The sequence below is a fragment of the Saccopteryx bilineata genome, chromosome 8 (assembly GCF_036850765.1).
Source record: "Saccopteryx bilineata isolate mSacBil1 chromosome 8, mSacBil1_pri_phased_curated, whole genome shotgun sequence".
Lineage (NCBI taxonomy): Eukaryota > Metazoa > Chordata > Mammalia > Chiroptera > Emballonuridae > Saccopteryx > Saccopteryx bilineata.
The window spans coordinates 56,556,533-56,577,794 of record NC_089497.1 but is presented as its reverse complement, the minus strand read 5'-3'; the positions used below and the strand labels follow the sequence as shown (position 1 = coordinate 56,577,794).

Sequence of the window (21,262 nt, the reverse complement as noted above, 5' to 3'; positions counted from 1 at the left end):
AGCTGGTGAGCTTTTTGCTCCAATTAGATGAGCCCGCGCTCAAGCTGGAGACCTCGGGGTCTCGAACCTGGGTCTTCCGCATCCCAGTCCGATGCTCTATCCACTGCGCCACCGCCTGGTCAGACAACGCCACATATTTTAAAATGTAATTCCGTGAGAGCCATACAACGACTCGTGTACATTACGCATTATCCACTAAAAATTTGGTGTTGTCCCGGAGAACAGCTGTGATTGGCTCCAGCCACCCACAACCATGAACATGAGCAGTAGGAAATTAATGTATTGTAATACATGAGAATATTTTACATTTTTAACGTTATTATTATTTTTATTAAAGATTTGTCTGTGAGCCAGATGCAGCTATCAAAAGAGCCACATCTGACTAGCGAGCCATAGGTCCCCAAGCCCTGCTCTAGGTAAAGGAGAGATAGATACTAAAAGCAGTGGTCCCCAACCTTTTTTGGGCCATGGACCAGTTTAATGTCAGAAAATATTTTCGCGGACCAGCCTTTAGGGTGGAACGGATAAATGTATCACGTGACTGAGACAAGCGTCAAGAGTGAGTCTTAGATGGATATAACAGAGGGAATCTGGTCATTTTTTAAAAAGAAAACATTGTTCAGACTTAAATATAAATAAAATGAAAATAATGTAAGTTATTTATTCTTTCTCTGCGGACTGGTACCAAATGGCCCACAGACCGGTACTGGTCTGCGGCCCGGGGGTTGAGGACCACTGCTAAAAGGATTTGTGAATGTCTTTGATTGTATTACCTTGAAAGTTTTAATGTTTTCTGTAAATCTCCTAGACAACGGTTAATCTTGTTAATGTAACATAAATCTTGTTAAATGTTATAATCTCGTTAATGATTGTGTCATGCTGTCATGCCCCCCAACCTGTATGTGGTCAAAGAGTGTAAGGCCAGGAGCTGCCATCGTGGCCATTCACATGCAGGTTCCCATTGAATTCGGGCAGATGGTAAAGAAATGGCAGAGTCGGAGGATGGTGTGTCATTCTGTTTATTGGTGTCTCACCAAAACAGGCAAACCACAAGAGAAGACAAGGGAAAAGCAGAAAACCAGCTCTTCCCATGAAGGGCAAGAGATCAGGGAGGCCCCTGCAATGGTGATAGCAGGAACCAAGAGAGCAAGCTCCTGGTCTGCCCCACTTTATAGTATAGAAACCAAAACCTTTAATCCAATATACAAACAAGGAAGTCTCTGATACAAAGTCACTTATCTGAGGCATAATGGGATTCCTCATGAGAGTGCACCACCCACATCATGCAATCAGTCAAGGATGTGGGGAAAAGCTTAGTTTTAAAACTAAGCCTTAGGCTATTAACCACCCTGCCTGCTTACAGCCTGTCCCCCACACCCAATGCAAACTATAAGCAAGCAAACATATATATCATATTTACAAACTTATTTGACCAACAAAGGGTATATAACCAGCCCCTGAAATATACTTGGGGTGCACGATTTGGGCCTGCTATGCCCCGTGTCAGCCATATGCAGCCAGCATATTTATCAAATTTCCTCCTTCAAAAAACTCTTTAAAATTTATCTGGACTGGGTGTCTCTATGTGAACTCAATGAAGTGTCTGGGGTGCAGTACTTTGTAACAAAGGTAATATTTTTTTGTATGTGGATAGGAGTAGCGCCACTTTCTCCAAATTGTTTTATCTTCCAGCTGGACTGTAAAGGAGGCCTGTGCTGGTTCAAAGGTCTCCAGTGGGAAGGGCTTTCAAGCAAGCCAGTCCCCCTTCCTCCCGCAGGTTTATACTGGTGGCTGATCTACCAGAAGATAACGTCTCTGGGCCTGTGGTGATATAAAGTACTGCACCCCAGATTCTGAAAGGCACTGTACCTCACTTCAGCGAGTTCACATAGAGACACTGTTGGTCAAATAAGTTTGTAAATAATGATATATATGTTTGCTCATTTATAGTTTGCATTGGATGCGGGGGGGGGGGGGGACGGACAGGCTGAAAGCAGGCAGGATTCTTATAGCCTAAGGCTTAGTTTTAAGACTAAGCCTTTGTCGACCTGGAAATGCTGAGGTCGCCGGTTCGAAACCCTGGGCTTTCTTGGTCAAGGCACATATGGGAGTTGATGCTTCTAGCTCCTCCCCCCTTCTCTCTCTCTCTCTCTGTCTCTCTACCTCTCTCTCTCCTCTCTAAAAATGAATAAATAAAAAAATAAATAAAATTAAAAAAAAAAGAGTGGCCCCAGATTAAAAAAAAAAAAAAGACTAAGCCTTTCCCACCCTTTTTTTTTTTTTTTTTTTTCTCTGAAGCTGGAAACGGGGAGAGACAGTCAGACAGACTCCCGCATGCGCCCGACCGGGATCCACCCGGCACGCCCACCAGGGGCGACACTCTGCCCCTCCGGGGCGTCGCTCTGCCGAGACCAGAGCCACTCTAGCGCCTGGGGCAGAGGCCAAGGAGCCATCCCCAGCGCCCGGGCCATCTTTGCTCCAATGGAGCCTTGGCTGCGGGAGGGGAAGAGAGAGACAGAGAGGAAGGAGGGGGGGTGGAGAAGCAAATGGGCGCTTCTCCTATGTGCCCTGGCCGGGAATCGAACCCGGGTCCCCCCGCACGCCAGCCCGACGCTCTACCACTGAGCCAACCGGCCAGGGCCTCCCACCCTTTTTGATGTAGGGTGGTGCACTCTCATGAGGAATCCCATTATGTCTCAGATTAGTGACTTTGTATCAGAGACTTCCTTGTTTGTATAGTGGATTAAGGGTTTTGATTTCTATACAGATGTTGATCGATTTACAACCTATGCAATTTACGACCATTTGACTTTACAACCACAATCGCAGCCACTACTGCTCCATCTGGCAGCGCAAGCGTTGCCCAGCTGGGTGTATGTCAGTGCGGACCAGCTTCTGGCAGCACTACCATCTCTGCGTGCACCATTTCAACTGTTATCCCAGACTCAGTACAGCAATTTGTGTTTTGTGTCTTGGGTATTTTTTATCAAAACCCTCCCAAGCCTGACCAGGCGGTGGCGCAGTGGATCAAGCATCGGACTAGGATGCAGAGGACCCAGGTTCGAGACTCCGAGGTCGCCAGCTTGAGCACAGGCTCATCTGGTTTGAGCAAAAAGCCCACCAGCTTGGACCCAAGGTCGCTGGCTCCAGCAAGGGGTTACTCGGTCTGCTGAAGGCCCGCGGTCAAGGCACATATGAGAAAGCAATCAATGAACAACTAAGGTGTTGCAATGCACAATGAAAAACTAATGATTGATGCTTCTCATCTCTCTCCGTTCCTGTCTGTCTGTCCCTGTCTATCCCTCTCTCTGACTCACTCTTTGTCTCTGTCAAAAATAAAAAAAAAGCGTGACCTGTGGTGGCGCAGTGGATAAAGTGTCGACCTGGAAATGCTAAGGTGGCCGGTTCGAAACCCTGGGCTTGCCTGGTCAAGGCACATGTGGGAGTTGATGCTTCCTGCTCCTCCCTCCTTCTCTCTCTCTCTCTCTCCTTTCTAAAAATGAATAAAAAATAAAACAAACAAACAAACAAACAAACAAAAATAAATAAAAAAAAAATTTTTTTTAAATAAAAAATAAAAAATAAAAAAAACCCTCCCAAGATGTCTACCAAGAGGAAATTGTCTTTATGCATCAGCCTGCCAAGAAGGAAAGAAAGGCCATCAATCTCAACACGAAAATGAGCATGGGCTCATCTGACTTGAGCATGGGTTCACCAGCTTGGGTGCAGGGGCGCTGGCTTGAGCATGGGATCATAGACATGACCCCATGGTCACTGGTTTGAGCCCAAGGTCACTGGCTTGAGCAAGGGACCACTCGCTCTGCTGTAACCCCCTAGTCAAGGCACATATGAGAAAGCAATCAATGAACAAGTATGAAGGAGGAAAGAAAGTGAATGTGATCGCACATGTTTATGAAAAAACCAAGTCCCGTAACCCCAACTGCTGCCTCAGATGACGACATTAACGATCCACAGCCAAGCACCAGCGGCCACTAAAATGTTTTGTGTATGTTTATATATTTTGATATGTTTTGCAATTGGGAAAATGTTTCCTATGGCATTTTTTTTTAATTTTTATTTATTTATTTTTTTACAGGGACAGAGAGATAATCAGAGAGAGGGGTAGATAGGGACAGACAGACAGGAACGGAGAGAGATGAGAAGCATCAATCATCAGTTTTTCGTTGGGACTCCTTAGTTGTTCATTGATTGCTTTCTCATATGTGCCTTTACCTCGGGCCTTCAGCAGACCGAGTAACCCCTTGCTCGAGCCAGTGACCTTGGGTCCAAGCTGGTGAGCATTTTTGGCTCAAGCCAGATGAGCCCGCGCTCAAGCTGGCAACCTCGGGGTCTCGAACCTGGGTCCTTCTGCATCCCAGTCCGACGCTCTATTCACTGTGCTACCACCTGGTCAGGCTCCTATGGTATTTTTTACACCTGTATTTTTGTATGCATCTGTATTTTGTAATTTTGTATGTTTTGCAAATATTAAACCAGTTGTACTGGTAATGCAGTGTTTTACTTAAACCTGATGAATGTAAAAATAAGAAACAAAACCTGATGAATGTAAAAATAAGAAACAGAAAAAAGAACAAACAAAATGTAAAAATAAGAAACAAGATGATACAAATGGCATAAAATGAACAAAGAAAATTATGATATATAACAATAATGAAAGAAAATTATGATAAAATATGACAGATTTTTTTTTTTTTTTTTTTTTGCATTTTTTCTGAAGCTGGAAACAGGGAGGAGAGACAGTCAGACAGACTCCCGCATGCGCCCGACCGGGATTCACCCGGCACGCCCACCAGGGGCGATGCTCTGCCCACCAGGGGGCGATGCTCTGCCCATCCTGGGCGTCGCCATGTTGCGACCAGAGCCACTCTAGCGCCTGGGGCAGAGGCCACAGAGCCATCCCCAGCGCCCGGGCCATCTTTGCTCCAATGGAGCCTTGGCTGCGGGAGGGGAAGAGAGAGACAGAGAGGAAGGCGCGGCGGAGGGGTGGAGAAGCAAATGTGCGCTTCTCCTGTGTGCCCTGGCTGGGAATCGAACCCGGGTCCTCCGCACGCTAGGCCGACGCTCTACCGCTGAGCCAACCGGCCAGGGCCGACAGATTTTTATAACATCATTTCACAGTACTGTACATAGAGCCTACTCAACTTATGACCAAATTGTGTTACGACCGGTCTGTCGAAACCAATCATGGTCGTAAGTCGAGCACTAGCTGTACTATAAAGTGGGGCAGACCAGGAGTTTACTTTCTCAGTTGCTGAGATTAGCATTAGAGGAGAGAGCAGAGAAAGCAGAGCAGAGAAAGGCCACATGGAGGCAAGGAGAAGCAGCCAAGATGGTGGAGTGCTGAGGGAGAAGCCAGTTTTTGCAGAGTTTGTGCAGAGAAGGAGATGGGGAACAGAGGTGAATAAGTCTGGTGAGATAGAAACCTTTGATTCTAGAAAACTCAGATAAGTCAGTAGCTTTCTGAGCACTGAATGAGTGGGTTTTGGAGCCCAGTGTGTGTTTTTACTTGCCTGGCGGGTGTGCAAGCTAGGATTAAAGCTAATGGCCCACCAGTTCTTGGCTCCATTGTTTCATTACTGACTGTCCAAATCTAATGTGAACCTGCATGGGCCAGGCGGCTGTGATGGTGGCCGTGGCTACTGCTTTACAGACACCCAGTCCAGATAAATTTTGAAGTTTTATTAGAGGAGGAGATTTATTAAATATGCTGGCTGCATATGGCTGACACGGGGCATCAGACCCAAATCGTGCAGCCCCCAAAATAGTTCAGCCTGATCAGGTGGTGGTGCAGTGGATAGAGCGTCAGACTGGGATGCGGAGAACCCAGGTTCGAGACCCCGAGATCGCCAGCTTGAGCGCGGGCTCATCTGGCTTGAGCAAAAAGCTCACCAGCTTAGACCCAAGGCCCCTGGCAAGGAGTTGCTCAGTCTGCTGAAGGCCCATGGTCGAGGCACATATGAGAAAGCAATCAATGAACAACTAAGGTGTCACAATGAAAAACTGATGATTGATACTTCTCATCTCTCTCCGTTCCTGTCTGTCTGTCCCTATCTATCCCTCTCTCTCTATCCCTGTTAAAAATAAATAGTTCAGGGGCTGTTTATATACCCTTGATCACACATGTGTGGGGGAGAGCATGACATCATGGCACAAGCTGACAACATTTGTTTAGGGGATACACAGAAACATTAAGACTTTCAAGGTAACACAATTAAAGATGTTTACAAATCTTTCAGGGTTCATCTTCCCTCACTAACCTAGAGGTATTTTACCCTCAAGATTCCAGGAAGGTGGAGGAACTACAATCAATCCAAGGTGGTATGTAAATTCTGCCTCCTAAAAGAAGAATTTTTATTTATTTTTTTATAATTTTTATTTTATTTATTTATTCATTTTGGGGGGGGGGGAGAGAGAAAGAGAGAAGGGGGAGGAGCAGGAAGCATCAACTCCCATATGTGCCTTGACCAGGCAAGCCAGGGTTTTGAACTGGCAACCTCATTGTTTCCAGGTTGACGCTTTATCCACTGCGCCACCACAGGTCAGGCTAAAAGAAGAAGTTTTTCAGTTAACCTTTATTTTAAGTTTAAAACTGAATGACCCATTGTTCTTGCAAGCCAGAAACTTCTACATTCTTCTCCCTCCCCTCCCTAAATGAGGAACGGGACAGGAAAGCCTGACCTTTCCTTCCAGAATATCAATATTAATTTGCAGCTTTTTGGTACCTTACAATAGTGGCTAGGCTTTTACAAACTCCTCTTGTGATTTAATCTCCCTTAATTGTCAGGTCCCTTCCAAATGTAAGCTTTCTCAGACATTTGTGCAAAGATGAACTTTTTCCTACATTTCAATGTGAAGGCCAGTGTAAAGCCAGTACCCACAGCCACCATCCCAGCCGCCTGGCCCATGCAGGTTCGCATTGGATTAGAACAGTCGGTAAAGAAACAACGGAGCCAAGAACTGGTGGGCCATCATCTTTAATCCTAGCTTGCACCCGGTGGGCAATGAAAAACACACACTGGGCTCCAAAACCCACTCATTCAGTGCTCACAAAGCTACTGACTTATTGAGTTTCCTAGGATCAAAAGTTTCTAGCTCACCAGTTTCATTCACCTCTGTTCCCCATCTCCTTCGCTCTGCACAAACCCTGCACAAACTGGCTTCTCCCTCACACTCCACCATCTTGGCTGCTTCTCCTGGCCTCCTCTACGTGGCCGTTCTCTGCTCTCTCCTCTAATGTTAATCTCAGGAACCCAAGAGGGAGCAAGCTCCTGATCTGCCCCCATTTTATAGTGTAGAAATCAAAACCTTTAATCCAATATACAAATAAGGAAGTCTCTGATACAAAGGCATGATGGGATTGCTCATGAGAGTGCACTACCCCACATCATGTAATCAGTCAAGGGTGTGGGGAAAAGCTTAGTCTTAAAACTAAGCCTTAGCTTAGGCTATAACAGGGGTCGGGAGCCTTTTTGGCTGAGAGAGCCATGAACGCCACGTATTTTAAAATGTAATTCCATAAGAGCCATACAACAACCCGTGTTCCTTATGCATTATCCAATAAAAATTTGGTGTTGTCCCAGAGGACAGCTGTGATTGGCTCCAGCCACCCGCAACCTTGAACATGAGCGGTAGGAAATGAATGGATTGTAATACATGAGAATGTTTTATATTTTTAACATTATTATTATTTTTATTAAAGATTTGTCTGCAAGCCAGATGCAGCCATCAAAAGAGCCACATATGGCTCATGAGCCATAGGTTCCCAACCCCTAGCAGGCATCCCCAAACTACGGCGGGCCCGAGGGCTGCATGAGGCCCCCTGAGGCCATTTATCCGGCCACCCCGCCGCACTTCCGGAAGGGGCACCTTTCATTGGTGGTCAGTGAGAGGAGCACTGTATGTGGCGGCCCTCCAATGGTCTGAGGGACAGTGAACTGGCCCTCTGTGTAAAAAGTTTGGGGACCCCTGAGCCTAGGCTATAATGACACTGCCTGCTTACAGCCTGTCCTATACACCCAATGCAAACTATAAGCGAGCAAACAGATATATCACATTTACAAACTTATTTGACCAACACCTACAGTTTGTTTCCCAAGCCCTTAAGAGAGAAGGCAATCCTAAATAACCTATTGAGTGGCAGAGTCAAGAAGGGGCTGTGCTATGGGTGGAAGTCTAAGTGCCTCTATATATTGTACAAGTTTACACCGCCTTCTCTCGGAGATACAACCTCTGCAATGCTTTATCCAAGAACTTTAGACAGGCCTTGGCCGGTTGGCTCAGCGGTAGAGCGTCGGCCTGGCTTGCGGGGGACCCGGGTTCGATTCCCGGCCAGGGCACATAGGAGAAGCGCCCATTTGCTTCTCCACCCCCCCCCCCTTCCTCTCTGTCTCTCTCTTCCCCTCCCGCAGCGCAGCGGGGGCTCCATTGGAGCAGGGATGGCCCGGGCGCTGGGGATGGCTCCTTGGCCTCTGCCCCAGGCGCTAGAGTGGCTCTGGTCTCGGCAGAGCGACGCCCCGGAGGGGCAGAGCATCGCCCCCTGGTGGGCGGAGCGTTGCCCCTGGTGGGCGTGCCGGGTGGATCCCGGTCGGACGCATGCGGGAGTCTGTCTCTCCCCGGTTTCCAGCTTCAGAAAAATACAAAAAAAAAAAAAAAAAGAAAGAAAGAACTTTAGACAGCAATCTAAGAAGCTTAGTTACAAATGAACAGAAACAGGTAGTCTGAGGAGTACTGAGAGAAGAATTTTAAAAATTTGCTTGGAGGTTTCCCTTTTCTGCTCTGGCAGCAATCCCAGGTTTGCGCAGCCTCCAGAAGCAGAAAAACAGGAATCTGGACCCCACCCAAGCTGAACCAGAAGGAGCTGCAACCCCGGAGCAAGAAGAGCGTTCTCGCGCACAGCCTAACGAAACCTCAACGGCAGGAGCAACGGTAAGCGCATTCAGCCCCGGAAGTCCCACCGGGCAGAGCGCTCTTGGACTCTGCCATTGGGCAATTCTGGGGGGGGGGGAAGGGGCGGGGCCCATTTCGGCGGGCACTTGTGACCTCACTAGCCCTTTTTGCGTTGCTAGGACACCACCAATGATTAAGCCTCCTGGCTGACCTAGAGAGAGGAGGAACGGCCTTCCGGCGCTGGAGACGCCGGAAAGCAAGAACTTGGTATATCCTGCTCCGTCCTCACAGCGACGGTTGAGACGGCATTCCGGCGGAGCAGGAGTCCGCGGGCAAGCACTGTCCTCCGAGAGGTGGCCTGTTGGCTGCCTCCTGGGCAGCCAAGGGAGAGTCCTCACCTGGTAAGACGGAAGAGGGGAACTTGGCGCGTACCTCTCCCGCGCCAGAGAGTGGGCGTCCACCGGCCGCGCTGCGGAAACAGTTAAACAGTTGTGTTAATACCTCGCAGTCACGGTCTCCAGATAGTTCACTTATTTTCTTACCCGACGTTTGTTTTAAATGTAGGTAAATACACCGCCTTACAGGTAATGCTCTTTGCCTGGCCCACAGAGCGCCCTTTGCTTTAAGATGTGTTTGATGCTTCCAGTCTCCGAATTCTGATACACGGCTGGATGTGATATTAAATACAAAAGTGTTAAAAAATAAAATAAAATAAATACAAAAGTGTTAATTTGTTAGGGCTGGAAATACTATTTTTTGTCCTTCGGGTATTGATGTTGACTATGCTTTTTTAGCATATTAAAATGGCTGTACCTAAAGACGCCGTCCCTTCCTTGTCGGAATGCCTGTGCGGGATCTGCATGGAAATCCTGATCGAGCCGGTGACACTGCCTTGTAATCACACACTCTGTAATGCATGCCTCCAATGGACCGTGGAAAACGCAAATTTATGCTGTCCCTTTTGTCGCCGCCGGCTCTCTTCTTGGAAACGGTACCATACCCGAAGAAATTCTCTCATCAATGAGAAACTGTGGGAGATAATTCAAAAACACTATCCAAAGGAATGCAAGCTTAGAGCCTCTGGGCAAGAATCAGTAGAAATCGGTGAGTAAAACCCAGTATGTCGGCTAAAAAACCAAAACCTTTTGAAAACGAATCACTGCTAATCCATTTTTAAAAGGATAAAAGAAGAAAGCCCCATATTTGTCTCTTTATCCACTGAGGGACATGGGCGTTGTTTCCACCTTTTCGTTATTTGAATAGTGCTGATATGAAATTCCCCGTACAAGTATTTGAATATGATTTCTAAATTGCTGGCTCATTTAGTAATTCTATGTTTAACTTTTTAAGGAACTGCCAAACTTCTCACCTGCAATGTATAATGATTCCACTTTCTCCACTTGTTATTTTCCGTTTCTTTTTTTCCATACCCATCCTAGTAGGTGTCAAGTGGTATCTCAGTGTTTTTGTGTGTGTATTTTTTAAGTATACATAAGTTTACCATTTAAACCATTTTTTAAATACAATTCAGAGGCATTAAGTACATTCACATTGGTGTGGAACCATCATCACCATCTATCTCCAGAATTTTTCATCTTCCCAAACTGAAACTACCCATTAAACAGTAACAATTAACGGTTTACTGTACTTGCTATGTCACAAAGTTTTTCATCTATCCATCAATCTTGTTTTTTCATTTATTTCACTTCCCTTAAATATACCGTATAAGTATACATATTATTAGAGATCATTATTAGATTATAACTTTTATTTTTTGTATTTTTCTGAAGTGAAAAGTGGGGTGGCAGAGAGACAGACTCCCGCATGCGCCCAACCAGGATCCACCCGACATGCCCTCTAGGAGGCAATGCTCTGCCCATCTGAGGCCCTTGCTCCCTTACAATCAGAGACATTTTTTAGCACCTGAGGCTGAGACCATGGAGCCATCCTCAGCACATGGATCCAACTCGCTATAATCTAGCAGTGGCTGCAGGAGAGGGGGAGGAGGAGAGAGAGAAAAGAGAGAGGAGGAAGGGGGATAGAGAAGCAGATGGGCGTTTCTCCTGTGTGCCCCACCAGGAATCAAACCTGGGACATCCACATGCTGGGCCAATGCTCTACACTGAGCCAACCGGCCAGGACCCTGAGTCACTGTTTTCAACTCTTTGGATCATGTACCTAAAAGTAGAAATTCTGGATTGTATGGTAATTCCTTAATTCTTGAGCAGCCGCCATACTGTTTTTCATAGGAACTACACCACTTTACCTTATCACTAACAATGTATAAGAATTCCAATTTCTCCCTGTTCTTGCCAACACTTAATTCTGTTTTTTTTTTTGTTTTATAATAGCCATCCTAATGGGAATGAAGTGGTATCTGTCTTGTTTTGATTTGTATTTCCCTGATGACTGTTAATATTGAGCATCATTTCCTGTGCTTGTTGGCTATTTGTATATCTTTTTAGAGAAATGTCTATTTTAAGTCACTCAGTTTCTTAATTGGTGGATTTTTTTGCTGTTGAGTTGTTGGTGTTCTTTATATAGTCTTGATATTAATCTCAGATGTGTGATTTGCAAATATTTTTCCCCTTTCTTGGATTGTCTTTTTATTAAGAATTTCTTAATCTTAGCTATTTTTATTTTTTACTTTATTAAATGTACTGTTTTAATAATACAAAGAAGCTTGAAATCTTTTCTTTCCAGTTGTTTACAGTTCTTTAGTATTTAACTCCATTCTCCTTCCCGAACACACACATAAAGAATTTCATTTGAGAACTTTAATAGGGATATCCGAAGGCAGGGGCTGTCAGACTGGTCCACTGGCCAAATTTGGGCCACATCTTTTTGTAAATGAAGTTTTATTTGAACACAGGCACTACACTCATTCAACTGTGTCCATGACTGCCTTTGTGCTACAGTGCCAGAGTTGAGTGACTGCAACAGAGACCACAGAGCCTGCAAAACAATTTATTACCTTGCTCTTTATAAAGAACATTTGTTAACCTCTGAGCTATCACATCTGATATTATACTACCTCTGCATATGTTTTACTCCTTTTTTAGACATATTGTAATAGAAGTACTAGCTCTCCTCCTTACTGACTGGTTGATTGATTTTTAGAGAGGAAAGGAGGGAGGGAACAAGAGAGAAAACGATTTTTTGTTCCACTTGTTTATGCATTTATTGGTTGATTCTTGTTCGTGCTCTCACTGGGGATTGAACCAGCAACCTTGGCGTATGGGAACAATGCTCTAGCCAACTGATCTACCCCTCCAGGGCTGTCCCTTCTCTTTTCCTGGCCTTTTTTTCTAGGTTCTCCTATTTTTTCAGGGGCCTTATACATCTCCTGTGTTTTTCCTCTGTATTGTCTCAAGTAAATCCTCTTCAATGGCTGAAATAAATAAGAATTTAGCATACTCTGTTTCTACTTGTTACAGAGTTACATCACCATTTTTAGTTCCACTTGAAAATTTTGCAGACTGCTGGCATGCAGGCCATAAAGCCTGCATACTTATTTTCTGCAACTTATTTGGTGCCAACATTTAAAATTGGGTGATTTTATGTTAAAATATGTATTTCTAGATTATATTAAAAAATATATAGCAACAAGAGACCTAAGTTTCCTGATGACAGTAGTCACCTGGAATTGAGTAACAGCTGCTCCTTTAAACAGGCAGTTGTGTCCCCTTTTTCTAGATTTAACTTTAGGGTGATACCCCTCCACCCCGCTTAGTGTTTCTCAATTCTGTAGATTTATTTCAAACATCTGGTTGATTCTTGGTTTTGCTTTCATATTAAAAAATGAGGCCCCAGAAAAAGACTCTGTGTGCATGTATAGGCATTGGTGACTGGCAGATGCTGAGTTGAGTTTAAGCAATAGAGACGTGGCCATTATGCTTTGCAACTCCGACTATCAGATTTCAAAGCGCTTTGCTCTGGGTCAATTAGCTGCACTGGATCTATCTAGATAATTCCGTTTATTTAAAAAAATTTTTAAGTGTGCATATGTACATTTACATTTCAGGAAAAAATGCCTATGAGCCAAGTATTCTAATTTGATAGTTTATAACTTTTGCGTTTTCTGTCCTACACTTATTTACTCGGCACTACATTATGCCTTGTGTTTCTGAGCCTGAGCTGCTCTTCAAGTATATGGGGCCGGTCCCCTCCTACTTAAACCATGGTCTTCCTTTGCAAGGGCTATATTTTTCTTTCTTCTGTTACACCATTCACCTCTCTCAACATTGACTTTCCATTTTCTACAGGTTTGTTAAAAAAAATTTTGTTTATTTTGATTGACTCTCCTTTACTGTTACTTTAAGGGAGTCTCTTAGAGAAAGTTAAATATACATATTTATGTGTCATTTTGAACCTTGGGTTTTTCTTTTAAAATAGAACTCGATAAAGAAGATACTGCTATAACTATTAATAATTATACATTTTATTTTAATTTTGCATTTTTATATTAATATACTTTTAATGGAAGACAAAGCTAGTTATAAAATTCTGTGTTGCCTCTTATATTATTTTCTTTCTTAATCTGGAACAGTTGATGACTATCAGCCAGTTCATCTGTTAAGTAAGCCTGGGGAATTGAGAAGAGAATATGAAGAGGAGATAAGCAAGGTAGGAACTAAAGTTATTCCTTTTTGGAAAAACTCTTGGCTGTGTTTTGTGTTTTTGTTTTGTTTTAGGTGAAAGGAGGGGAAATAGCATGTCAGACTCCTGCATGTGCTCCAACAGGATCCACCCAGCAACCCCATCTAGGGCCGATGCTCGAGTACCAAGCTATTTTTAGCACCTGAGGCTAATGCGCTCATACCAGCCAAACTATCTTCAGCACCCAGGCTCATGCTCTAATCAATCAAGTCACTGGCTGCGGGAGGGAGAGAGAAGCAGATGGTCGTGTGCCCTGACTGGGAATCAAACCTGGGACGTCTGTATGCTGGGCCAGTGTTCGTGTTCTATCCACTTAGCCACTGGCCAGGGCCTCTCTGCTGTGCTTTCTCTTTTTATTTATTTATTTTTTAAATTTTTTATTTACATCAGCTCCCATATGTACCCTGACCAGACAAGTGCAGGATTTCGAACTGGCGACCTCAGCATTCCAGGTCAACAGTTTATCCACTATGCCACCAAAGGTTAGGCTTTCTGCTTTAAGGGAGACGTGGCCGTTATGCTTTTTTTCCAGAAGTATAGTTTAAATAGCCATAAGCATGGCCTTAGATCCTAGAATCAGAGTTTGAGTCTTTACTCTGTTTGTTACTGTTTTTTTGTGGGGTTTTTTTGATATTTTTTCTGAAGCAGTCAGACAGACTCCCGCATGCGCCTGACCGAGATCCACCCGGCACGCCCACCAGGGGTCGATGCTCTGCCCATCTGGGGCCTTACTCTGTTGCAACCAGAGCCATCCTCAGCGCCCGGGCCAACTTTGCTCCAATGGAGCCTTGGCTGCGGGAGGGGAAGAGAGAGAGAGAGAGGAAGGGGAGGGGGAAGGGTGGAGAAGTAGATGGGCGCTTCTCCTGTGTGCCCTGGCCGGGAATCGAACCCAGAACTCCTGCACGCCAGGCCGACGCTCTACCACTGAGCCAACTGGCCAAGGGATTGTTTGTTACTGTTTTAAGAACAGTTTAAGAATGTGTTTTTAATTTCACATTTTACATGTAGTTTTATGTGCTTATTTAAATAGCATATATTAAAATTAAACACTTTTTTAGTGTACTTTACGAAGGCTTTTATTTATTTATTTATTTATTTATTTTTTCCCTTTTCTGTATTTTTCTGAAGCCGGAAACGGGGAGAGACAGACTCCCGCATGCGCCCGACCGGGATCCACCCGGCACACCCACCAGGGGGCAACGCTCTGCCCCTCCCGGGCGTCGCCCTGTTGCGACCAGAGCCACTCTAGCGCCTGGGGCAGAGGCCGAGGAGCCATCCCCAGCGCCCGGGCCATCTTTGCTCCAGTGGAGCCTCGGCTGTGGGAGGGGAAGAGAGAGACAGAGAGGAAGGAGAGGGGGAGGGGTGGAGAAGCAGATGGGCGCTTCTGTGTGCCCTGGCCGGGAATCGAACCTGGGACTTCTGCACGCCAGGCCAACGCTCTACCACTGAGCCAACCGGCCAGGGCCCGAAGGCTTTTATTTTTTACATATGTTCATAGTAGTTACAAACTTGCTTTACTTTATTTATACATAACTGATGCTCTTATGTGATAGTTATCCCTAAGCATTTCATTTCTTTGAAGCTTTGAGCTTAAAGGATAGAAAAAATTGTGGTAGGTTATGGGTGTTTTAGTCCATTAAGAATGCTATAACAAAAATAGCATAGACTAGATGGCGTGAACAACAAACATTTCTCACAGTTCTAGAGACTGGTAAGTCAAAGATCCAAGGTACTGGCAGATCTGAAGAGGGAGAGGAAAAAGGAGGGACAAGAGGAGAGTGAGAAAGGGGAGAGAGAAAGAAAGAAGGAAGGGACAGAGAGAGATCACCTCTGTTATGTCTCATCATACTAGGGCACTATTTCTATTATCCCATTCATGAGGACATGACCCAGTTACATCCAAATACCATCCCGTTGGGGATTAGAGCTTCAACACATGAATTCTGGGGGACACAACAAGTTTGAATGCGGAGAGTATAAAATATGGCTCATTGTGAATTACCTAAGTAGGAAAAGAAGTAGTACTTACAGTGAAGCCTTTAAACTTCACTAGTACTAGGAGAGCCCTATTGCTCCCTACCTTCCTGTTTAGTGTAGAGCACTATTGTCCAATAGAAAGACAATATGAGTACATACAACTTAAATTTTTCTGGTAGCCGCATTTAATATTTTTTTCTAAAAAAACAGGCGAAATTAATTTTAATTTATATTTTATTTAACCCATTCATTGTATCTAAAATATTTTGCTATCAATATAAAGAGTATTATAAAAAATTATAATTATATATCAACTATATAATTATATATCATTTGATTAGGCATTAATTATATAAAGTTATATTTTAAAAGTTATGACATTTTACATTATATTTGCTTACTTAGTCTTCAAAATATTTCCTACTTATAGTAAATATCCCTTTGGTATAGTCACATTTCAAGTGCATAGTAATATAGCTAGTGGCTACTATGTTGGACCATGCATGGCTAGAAGAACCAATAAATAATTATGATAGTTAACTTAATTGTCAGCTTATTGTCTAAGCACTGTTCCTAAGTAAGGGTTTTTTTTTTTTTTTTTTTTTTTTAAATACTTTATTGATTTTACAGAGACAGGAGAGAAAGGGGAGCATGGAATGGGAAGTAACAGCTCATAGTTGTTTCAGGCTAGTTGTTCATTGCTTGCTTGCAGTATGTGCCTTGACCAGGGAAGCCCAGGGTTTCGAACCAGCAACCTTGGCATTCCAGGCCAAAGGTTTATCCACTGCGCCACCACAGGCCAGGCAGTAAGGGTATTAAAGGAATAGTTTAATCTTTATAATAAGGTAGTGAAAACAGGCTCTATTTTGACTGCAAATAAAAGAAAACCCAACTTCAACTACCTTAAAAAATAAGAAAATTGTAACCTTGGCTAGTTAGTTAGTTCAGTTGGTTAAGAGCGTCTTCCTGAAATGCTAAGGTTGTGGGTTTGATCCTGGTTAGGACACATATGGGAAGTAACCAAGGAATGCACAACTGAGTGGAACAACCAATGATGCGTCCCTTCCTCCTCCCCTCTCTCTCCCTTTCTGTCTCTCTAAAATAATAAAATTTTTAAAAAATTAAAAAATAAGAATTAAGCCCTGGCTGGATAGCTCAGTTGGTTGGAGTGTCATCTGGAAAGGCAGAGGTTGCTGGTTTGATCCCTTGTCAGGGCACATACAGGAACAGCTCGATGTTCCTGTCTATGTCTCTGTCTCTCCCTGCCTCTCTAAAAAAGAGAAGAAAAGAAAATTGTACTTATTTGGAAGTCCAGAGGGAGGGGCTTCAGGACTGGTTTCATCCAGAGCGCTAGCTCCAAATCTTTGCTAACTTTGTCAGGTGACAGACTAAAAATAAAATAGCAAGATGGCTACACCATTCTGACCCTCAGTTTTCTCATGGGATTGGATCAAGGACTTATTCTTGAGTTAAATCTTTTGGAATTCTAAAGTGGTTCTTTTTTGTTTTTTTTTCCCCAGAGGTATAGTTTAAATAGCCATAAGCATGGCCTTAGATCCTAGAATCAGAGTTTGAGTCTCTACTCTGTCCGTTACTGTTTTAAGAAAGTTACTGGCTTCTCGATGTCTGTTTCTTCATTTGTAAATCATATAATAACCATTGTGGTGGTTTCTTCAGCAACCACTCCACTCCTGCCCACTGCTGTTTGGGGATCCTTCCTAACTTTCGGAAAGGTCCTCATTAGTCCAGGTCAGTTTTTATCATTATATTCCCTTTGCTAGGATTTGGTCAGGGACTTAGGCCTAAGATAGTTAGCACATGGCATTCTGTTAACTGAGGAAAAGTATCACCTGGAAACATGTTCATAAATGTGTGACAGTGTAAAAGAAACTGTGACTAAAGACTGAGTTGAGAGAATGAGGATTTGATTAAGGATTCATTAGGTTGACTGGGGAAGGCTTCGTGAAAGATTTCTTGAACTATTCTGTAGTGTTTTGCCTCTTCACATTTGTACTTCATTGGAGATTGCTGTTCTTGTCAAGAAATATTGCAAGTATACTAAAAAGTTCACAGCAGGGTTGTTCTCTATCATTTTTAAGGTTGAAGCAGAGCGACGAGCTAATGAAGAAGAAGAAAACAAAGCCAGTGAAGAATACATACAGAAATTATTGGCAGAGGAGGAGGAAGAAGAAAAAAGACAAGCAGAAAAAAGGAGAAGAGAGATGGAAGAGCAGTTAAAAAGTGATGAAGAACTGGCAAGAGAGCTAAGCATTAATATTGTGAGTTTTAGGGGATAGAACTTTGAAGTATTAACATTCCTACTGCTTTGACTGTGATTTTCTTGTTTTTTCTAAGCGAGAGACAAACAGAGGGACAGACAGGAAGGGAGAGAGATGAGAAGCATCAACTCATTGCAGCACTTTAGTTGTTCATTGATTGCTTGCTCTTTTTTTTTGTATTTTTCCGAAGTTAGAGGGGTGGGGGGAGGCAGACAGATTGACTTACACATGCGCCTTCCGGAATCCACCTGGCATGCCCACCAGGGGGCGATGCTCTGCCCATCTGGGCGTTGCTTTGCTGCATTCGGAGCCGTTCTAGCACCTGAGGCAGGGGCCATGGAGCCATCCTCAGCATCCAGGTGAATTTGCTCCAATAGAGCCTTGGCTGCAGGAGAGGAAGAGAGAGAGAGAAAGAAAGGAGAGGGGAAGGGTGGAGAAGCAGATGGGTGCTTTTCCTGTGTGCCCTGGCCGGGAATCAAACCTGGGACTTCCACATGCCGGGTCAACGCTCTACTGCTGAGCCAACCGGCCAGGGCTTGATTGCTTTCTTATATGTGCCTTGATGGGGGAGTTGCTCCAGCTTACCCTGTGACCCCTTGCTTAAGCCAGCAACCTTCTGCTCAAGCCTGATGAGCCTGCACTCAAGCTGGCACCCTTGGGGTTTCGAACCTGGGTCCTCAGTGTCCCAGGTCGATTCTTTATCCACTGTACCACCACCTGGTCAGGACTGACTGTGACTTTCAAAGATTCCAAGAAGTGTTCATAAGTACAGTCTGTTTCTGACATGTTTGCTCTACTTAAAATTTTTTTTTTTAAGTAAGAGTAGAGGAGATAGACTCCTGCATGCACTCTGACATGGGATTCACCTGCAAACCCGTCTGGGGATGATGTAATGGCTCGATGGAGCCATCTTCAGTGCCCGGGGACTAGGTGCTCAAATCAATCAAGCCATGGCTGCAGGAGGGGAAATGAGAGAGAGAGAAGGGGGAGGAGGTTGAGAGGAGAAGCATATGGTCACTTCTCCCGCGTGTCCTGACCAGGAAGCAAACCCAGGACTTCCATATACTAGGTCTATGCTCTACCACTGAGCTCACCAGCCAGGATCCTTAAAACTTTTTTTTTTTCAGTTTTTACGTATTGTTACATATTTGCTCTAATCCAACTATACTTTAAAAAACTTTTTTATATGTTATTAGAAAACTCAAATTATGTAGGAAGCTATTCAGTGAAAAATGAAAACTTCCTTTCTCCCCTCCTACCTCTTCACTCATTCTGTTCCATTTCGTCGGTCCCTTTCTCCAAAAGTTTGCACCGTTAACAGTGTCTTATAACTATGTTTCTTATTTATCTAGAAAGGATTTATCAGTCACACTGCTTTTTCCTTGACTTTTTTCACAATATAGTTTAGAGATTTTTTTTATTACTACATATGGTCTATCAAATTCTTTTTAAGAGTGACATGATGTAATGCCAGGAGCCACAGCCACCATCACAGCCGCCCGGCCCATGCAAATTTGCATTAGATTCGGACAGATGGTAATGAAACAATGGATCCAAGAACTGGTGGGCCATCATCTTTAATCCTAGCTTGTACCCGGTGGGCAATGAGAAACACACACTGGGCTCCAAAACCCACTCATTCAGTGCTCACAAAGCTACTGACTTATCTGAGTTTCCTAGAATCAAAGGTTTCTAGCTCACCAGACTTATTCACCTCTGTTCCCCATCTCCTTCCTTCTCCCTGCACACACTGCACAAACTGGCTTCTCACTCAGCACTCCACCATCTTGGCTGCTTCTCCTGGCCTCCTCCACATGGTCTTTCTCTGCTCTCTCCAATGCTAATCTCAGGAACCAAGAGAGCAAGCTCCTGGTCTGCCCCACTTTATAGTATAGAAATCAAAACCCTTATTCCAATATACAAACAAGGAAGTCTCTGATACAAAGTCACTTATCTGTGGCATAATGGGATTCCTCATGAGCAGGGGTCCCCAAACTACAGCCTGCGGGCCACATGCAGCCCCCTGAGTCCATTTATCCGGCCCCCGCCGCACTTCCGGAAGGGGCACCTCTTTCATTGGTGGTCAGTGAGAGGAGCATAGTTCCCATTGAAATACCGGTCAGTTTGTTGATTTAAATTTACTTGTTCTTTATTTTAAATATTGTATTTGCTCCCATTTTATTTTTTTACTTTAAAATAAGATTTGTGCAGTGTGCATAGGGATTTGTTCATAGTTTTTTTTTTTTCTTTGTGCAATACTTTTATTTCCTTTTACCTTTGCAGTCATCTTTGAGTAATCGTTGTGTAAACAATAGAATGGAATGATATTACATTAAATTGTATGCAAATGGCTCTAGAACACCTTAACAATTATGACAAGGCAATTATAAATAACTTTTCTTTTTCCTTAGTAATATATATTTGCTTTTTAAAGGACATTAAAGAGCTGCCATATCTAGGGTTAGCAAGGGAAGAGCAAATGGTACCATCCTGGGAGCCCACCTCCCTGAAAGTTCAGATTCCAATTTTAAAAATCCTAAGGGTTATATTCCATAATATATAGTTTTTTTTATAGTCCGGCCCTCCAACGGTCTGAGGGACAGTGAACTGGCCCCCTGTGTAAAAAGTTTGGGGACCCCTGCTCATGAGAGTGCCCTACCCCACATCATGCAATCAGTCAAGGGTGTGGGGAAAAGCTTAGTCTTAAAACTAAGCCTTAGGCTATAACCACCCTGCCTGCTTATAGCCTGTCCCCCACACCCAATGCAAACTATAAATGAGCAAACATATATATCATATTTAAAAACTTATTTGACCAACACATAATATTTCACTACATAATGGCTATAAATCATTTTTAGAGAGGTAAGCAGCCCTGGCCAGTTAGCTCAGTGGTAGAGCATCAGGGTTCGATTCCCTGCCAGGGCACATAGAAGTGACCATCTGCTTCTCCACCCCTCCCCCTCCCCTTCTCTCTCTGTCTCTTCCTCTCCCCCCGCCATGGCTCAGATTGTTCAAGTGCATTGGCCCAAGTGCTGAGGATGGCTCAGCAGTAGAGCATTGACCCGACATGTGGATGTCCCAGGTTTGATTCCCAGTCAGGGCACAAGAGAAGCTACCATCTGCTTCTCCACCCCTTCTCCCTTCTCTCTGTCCTTCTCTCTTGCTCTCTTCTCCTCCCGCAGCCCGTGGTTTGATTGGTTCTAGCACATTGGCCCCAGGTACTGAGGAGGGCTCTGTGCAGCCTCTGTCTCAGGTTCTAAAAATAGCTCAGTTGCAAGCAGCCCCAGATGGGCAGAGCATCAGCTCCAGATGGGTTTTTCCAAATGGATACCCTCTATCTCTGTCTCTCTCTCCCTTCCTCTCAATTGGAAAAAAAAGAAATAAAGAAAGTGAAATACATTAAATCCTTAATATATTAAATCTTGATTTTATTATCT

At 44.0% G+C, this 21,262-nt stretch overlaps 1 protein-coding gene across 1 annotated transcript in view; it reads left to right on the top strand.

Annotated features, from left to right (window-relative positions):
- The first annotated feature begins 8,667 nt into the window (after window positions 1-8,667).
- RNF168 (ring finger protein 168) overlaps window positions 8,668-21,262 on the top strand; it is a 45,610-nt gene continuing 33,015 nt past the window's right edge. The window contains exons 1-5 of the mRNA XM_066240917.1: window positions 8,668-8,946; window positions 9,087-9,308; window positions 9,702-10,011; window positions 13,457-13,533; window positions 17,643-17,822. Coding sequence (XP_066097014.1) covers window positions 9,711-10,011; window positions 13,457-13,533; window positions 17,643-17,822 — 558 coding nt within the window. The 5' untranslated portion in view covers window positions 8,668-8,946; window positions 9,087-9,308; window positions 9,702-9,710. The remainder of the gene's footprint in view (window positions 8,947-9,086; window positions 9,309-9,701; window positions 10,012-13,456; window positions 13,534-17,642; window positions 17,823-21,262) is intronic.